Here is a 5,797-nt window from a genome sequence, read left to right as displayed (position 1 = left end):
CTTAGTTCCAAACTTCCAGCTCAGCACTGTCCCCATGACCTGTCCTACCTGCCTATCTTCTTTTCCACGTATCCACTCCACTCTCCCCCCCGCCCCGACCTATCACCTTCATCCCCTCCCCCACTAACCTATTGTACTCTATGCTACTTTCTCCCCACCGCACCCTCCTCTAGCTTATCTCTCCACCCTGCAGGCTCTCTGCCTTTATTCCTAATGAAGGGCTTATGCCCGAAACGTCGATTTTACTGTTCCTCGGATGCCTCCTGAACTGCTGTGCTCTTCCAGCACCACTCATCCAGAATCTGGTTTCCAGCATCTGCAGTCATTGTTTTTACCCTGTCATAAGCACAAGACCAGCATATCACCCGTATCGGCAATACAAGGATATCAATTCATGGAATGTGGGCATCGCTGGCTGAACCAGCATTTATTACCCATCACTATTTGAGAAGGAGATGATGAACCACCTTCTTGAACTGGTGCAGTCCATGTGCTGTAGGTTGACCCACAATGCTGTTTGGGATGGAGTTCCAGGATTCTGAATCTGTAACACTGAAGAAACGGTGATTTATTTTTAAATCAAGATAGGGTGAGTGGCTTGAAGAAGAGTCACGTCAGACTCAAAATGTTAACTGTTCCTCGCTCCACAAATCTGCTAGATCTGCTGAGTTTCTCCAGCATTCTCTATGGTTGTTTCAGATCTCCAGCATCTGCAGCATTTTGCTTTCATCATGAGAGTTTATATACACAGTCTGTTAAAAAAGATCCAACACTTACTTGTCCTTGCCCATGTAGTCCACAATGCCCTAGAAATGAGAGGAGAGAGAACAAACACAGCTCATTACTGTCAGCTAAATGACCTTGTGATTTGTGTATTAATAGCTACTAAAAATCTCCGTCAGTCCCACAACGCCCTGAGATCCCTGCACGCCTCCAATTCCGGCTTCTTGCTCATGCTCATTTTCCACTGTCTACCATTGGTGTCTGTGCCTTCAATTCCACAGTTTTGGAATTCCAACAATAAGCCTCACTTACCTGTCTTTTGTCCTTTAACAAAATGTTCCTTAAACCCTACCTCTTTGACAATATTTTGGTGTCAATTTTGCTTGGTCGTCATACTTTCGAAACACCTGGGGAATATTTCTCTGAATTAATGTTTGATATATTGCAAGTTCTTGCTGTTGGTGTAAGGCAATAAACCCTTTCCAAACATAAAGTGTGAATTGAGTCAGGGTCTTCTGGGCCTCAAGCACATTCCCCAGCAGACCACATGCTGGATTCTGCCAGATTAGCCTCCAGAGAAATAACTCCACTTGCCAAATTTTACCAAGCTTGGCTCAAAGACTTGTATCAAGCTCCAGTGGTGAATCCTGTGTTGCTGGTTACAATTTCACCCTTGATACTCAACCCTACTGCCAAGAAAATAGAGTACTGAATTATCTCCAGTCCAGATGTGATCAGGTTCATTTTTGTATTTGTTCATGGGATTGTTGATTAGTAAGGAGATCAAGGGTTACAGGGAGAAGGCAGGAGAATGGAGTTGAGAAACGTATCAGCCATGATTAAATATGGAGCAGACCGGATGGGCTGAATGGTCTAACTCTGCTCCTATATCTGATGGTCTAATCGACATAAACATTACTAATGAGGTAACGTTCATTGTCCATCCCTCACTCATTCTGAGAAGGTGGTGGTGTGCTGCCTTCTTGAACCACTGTCCCACAATGCTGTTAAAGAGGGAATTCCGGGATTTTGATCCAGTAACAGCAAGGAATATTAACATATTTCCAAGTCAGATGGTATATGGCTTGGAGGAGAACTCGCAGACTGTGGTGTTCCCATGTACATCTGCTCATGTCCTGGATGGTAGAGGGTGTGGATTTGAAAGATGCTGTTGAAGGAGCCTTGGTGGGTTAATGCAGTGGATTTTGTAGATGGTACAGACTGTTGCTGCTGTGTATCGGTGGTAATGGGAGTGAATATCGACGGTGGTGGATGGGGTGCCAACGAAGCAGGCTGCTTAGCTGCACTAATCTAGGCAAGTGGAGGGTTTTCCATCACACTTTGACTTGTGCCTTTGGTATTATTCATTCATGGGATGTGAGCGAGGCCCACATTTATTCTCCATTCCTAAATGTCCTTGATCTGAGTGGCCTGCCAGGCCATTTCAGAAGGTGGTTAACAGTGAACCACACTGTCATGGGTCTGGACTTACATGTTAACCAGACTAGGTAGGAATGTCAAATTTCTTTCCCGAAAGGGCATTAGTGCACCACATGGGTTTTTAACAACAATTACCAGTGGCTATATGGCTGCTATTAGGATAACTTTTAATTCCAGATTTGATTGAATTCAAAACATCACAATTTGCCTTGGTGAAATTGGAATCAATGTCTCTAAAACATTAGCCTGGGGCTCTGGATTACTAGCCCACTGACATTACCAATACAAACCAGCAAGTCTTTCAGATGGACAGGATTAGAGGAGACAGGAGGCACTGAATTGTACAGTGCCACATGAGTTTGTAGATCGAACTAATCATGACTATGTGGGTGCAGTGAATATTTCTCTGAATTATAGATTCAGAGGAGATCTCTCTTTTGTTTTACCACTCTGTCAGGCATGGTAAAATCCATGCCTCTTGAGTTGGAAGGTCATATAGACATAGACATGGACATGGAAATACACAGCACAGAACAGGCTCTTTAGCCCAGGATGTTGTGCCAAGCATTAATCCAAATGTAAAATAAAATAACTTAACCTATGCACCCCTCAATTCACTGCTATCCATGTGCAGGTCCAGCAGTTGCTTAAATGTCCCCAATGACTCTGCTTCCACCACCACTGCTGGCAACGCATTCCATGCATTCGTCCTCTCTATACCTTTCTCCTAATATCTTAAAATTATGACCCCTCGTGTCAGTCAATCCTGCCCTGGGGAAAGTCTCTGGCTGTTGACTCTATCCATGCCTCTCATTAGCTTGCATACCTCGATCAGGTCACCTCTCTTCCTCCCTCTCTCCAGAGAGACACGTCCGAGCTTAGTCAACCTTTCTTCATAAGGCAAGCCCTCCAGTCCAGGCAGCACCGTAGTAAACCTTCTTTGCACCCTCTCCAAAGCCTCTGCATCTTTCCTATAGTAGGGCGACCAGAACTGGACACAATATTCCAAGTGTGGTCTCACCAGGGACTTGTAGAGCTGTAGCAAAACCTTGCAGCTCTTAAACTTGATCCCCCTGGTTAATGAAAGCCAAAATGTCATATCTTTCTTAACAAACCTATCCACTTGGGTGGCAACTTTGAGGGATCTATGTACTTGAACACCAAGATCCCTCTGTGCCTCCACACTGCCAAGAATCCTGTCTTTAATCCTATATTCAGCATTCGAGTTCAACCTTCCAAAATGCATCACTTCGCATTTATCCAGGTTGAACTCCATCTGCCATTTCTCAGCCCAGCTCTGCATCCTGTCTATGCCGCGCTGCAGCCTGCAATAGCCCTCGATTCTATCAACGGTACCTCCAACCTTTGTGTCATCTGCAAATTTACTAACCCACTCCTCAACCTCCTCATCCAAGTCATTATAAAAACTACAAACAGCAGAGGCCCAAGAACACAGCCCTGCAGGACACCACTCATCACTGACCTCCAGACAGAATACTTTCCATCTACAACCACTCTCTGCCTTCTGTCAGGCAACCAATTCTGAATCCAGTTAGACAAATCTCCCTGTATCCCATACCTCCTGGCTTTATAAATGAGCCTACCATGGGGAATCTTATCAAATGCCTTACTGAAGTCCATCTATACCTCATCCACTGCTTGACCTTCGTCAACCTGTCTCGTCACCTCCTCAAAGAACTCAATAAGATTTGTGAGGCATGACCTGCCCCTCACAAAGCCATATTGACTTTCTTTAATCACGCTATGCTTTTCCAAACAGTCATAAATCCTGTCCCTCAGAATTCTTTCCAAAACCTTGCTGACCACAGACGGAGGACTGACTGGTCTGTAATTGCCAGGGATTTCCTTATTACCGTTCTTGAAAAGAGGAACAACATTCGCCTCCTTCCAATCTTTCGGTACATCTCCCGTGGACAGTGAGGAAGCAAAGATCATCGCCATCGGCTTAGTATCCTCTTTTCTTGCTTCCCCAAGCAGCCCAGGGTAAATCTGGCCTGGCCCTGGGGACTTATCACTCTTACTGTTTGCCAAAATTTCCAGCACATCAACTTTATCAATCCTGATTTCTTCTATCCTGATTTCTTCAAGCCTGTTTCCCAGCTCCTCAAAGTTCTCATTCACAACAAGGTCCCTTTCCTTCATGAAAACCAAAGCAAAAAACTCATTGAGGGCTTCCCCTATCTGCTCACACTACACGCACAAGTTCCCTACGTTATCCCTGATCGGTCCTACCTTCTCCCTGATCATTCTCTTATTCCTCACGGATGAATAAGATGCCTTTGGGTTTTCCCTAATCCTTCCTGCCAAGCCTTTTTTGTGCCCCCTCCTGGCTCTCCTCAGTCCTCTGAGCTCCTTTCTAGCAAGCCTGTAATCCTGTAAAGCTGTGCTAGATCCTTGCTTCCTCCACCTTACGTAAGCTGCCTTCTTTTTGAAGAGAAGCTTCTCTGTTCTCGTCATCCAAGGTTCATTAATCTTACCTCTTCTTACCTGTCTCAGAGGAACAAATTCATGTATCACTCGCAACAACTGCTTCTTAAACAGTCTCCACATGTCTGCTGTGCCCTTTCTTTGGAACAACTGCTCCCAGTCTGCACTTCCCAACTCCTGTCAGATAGCGTCATAATTTCTTTTTCACCAATTAAATGTTTTCCCATGGTAACTGCTCTTTTCCCTCTCTAAGGCTACGCTAAATGTGAGGCAGTTGTAATCACTGTCACCAAAGTGTTCTTCCACCGCGAGATCTGACACCTGTCCTGGCTCATTGCCGAGAACCAAATCCAAAATGGCCTCTCCCCTCGTCAGTCTGTCTACATACTGAGTAAGGAAACCCTCCTGAACACACCTGACAAAAATGGTTCCATCCAAACAATCTGCACTAAGGAGGTTCCAGTCGATATTGGGGAAGTTGAAATCACCCATAACAACAACCCTGCTGCATCTGAATTTTTCCAAAATCTGCCAGTCTATGAGATCTTCAATCTCTCTACTGCTATTAGGGGGTCTGTAGAAAACCCCCATTGAGGTGGCTGTTCCCTTGCTGTTCCTACCTTCCACCCATACTGACTCAGTAGACAAACCTTCCTCAACAACCTTCGTTTCTGTAGCTGTGATGCACTCTCTGACTAGCAATGCTACACACCCTCCTCTTTTTCCACCCTCCCTATTCTTTTTAAATGTTCTAAGTCCTGGAACATCTCGCAACCATTCCTGAAACTCACGTTTCTGTTCTGGCCACAATATCAAAGCCCCAAGTACTGATCCATGCTCTAAGTTCATCACTCTTACTTCTGGCACGCCTTGCGTTAAAACACTCCTTGCGTTAAAACACGCTCATATCCTACTCCAAAGGTTGTCAGGTTACACTCCCACTTATCTAAATGGGGCAATGCTGCTTTTAAAGCCGTTTTAAGTGAGCAGTGGACCCTCAATTTCCAAAAATGGCACCACCAACAATGCACCACTCCCTCCATATTACATGGGAGTAAGAACCTGATTTAGAGTCATAGAGTCATACAGTCCTACAAAGTCATAGAGTCATAGAGATGTACAGCATGGAAACAGACCCTTCGGTCCAACCCATCCATGCCGACCAGATATCCCAACCTAATCTAAT

General features: G+C 45.0%; 1 protein-coding gene across 1 annotated transcript in view; it reads right to left on the bottom strand.

The window, feature by feature from the left end:
* adcy5 (adenylate cyclase 5) overlaps nt 1-5,797 on the bottom strand; it is a 401,945-nt gene that overhangs the window by 85,440 nt on the left and 310,708 nt on the right. The window contains exon 9 of the mRNA XM_043694258.1: nt 778-806. Coding sequence (XP_043550193.1) covers nt 778-806 — 29 coding nt within the window. The remainder of the gene's footprint in view (nt 1-777; nt 807-5,797) is intronic.

Source organism: Chiloscyllium plagiosum, chromosome 7 (genome assembly GCF_004010195.1).
Source record: "Chiloscyllium plagiosum isolate BGI_BamShark_2017 chromosome 7, ASM401019v2, whole genome shotgun sequence".
Lineage (NCBI taxonomy): Eukaryota > Metazoa > Chordata > Chondrichthyes > Orectolobiformes > Hemiscylliidae > Chiloscyllium > Chiloscyllium plagiosum.
The sequence above is the reverse complement of the archived record's forward strand: the minus strand, read 5'-3'. Positions and strand labels throughout refer to the sequence as shown.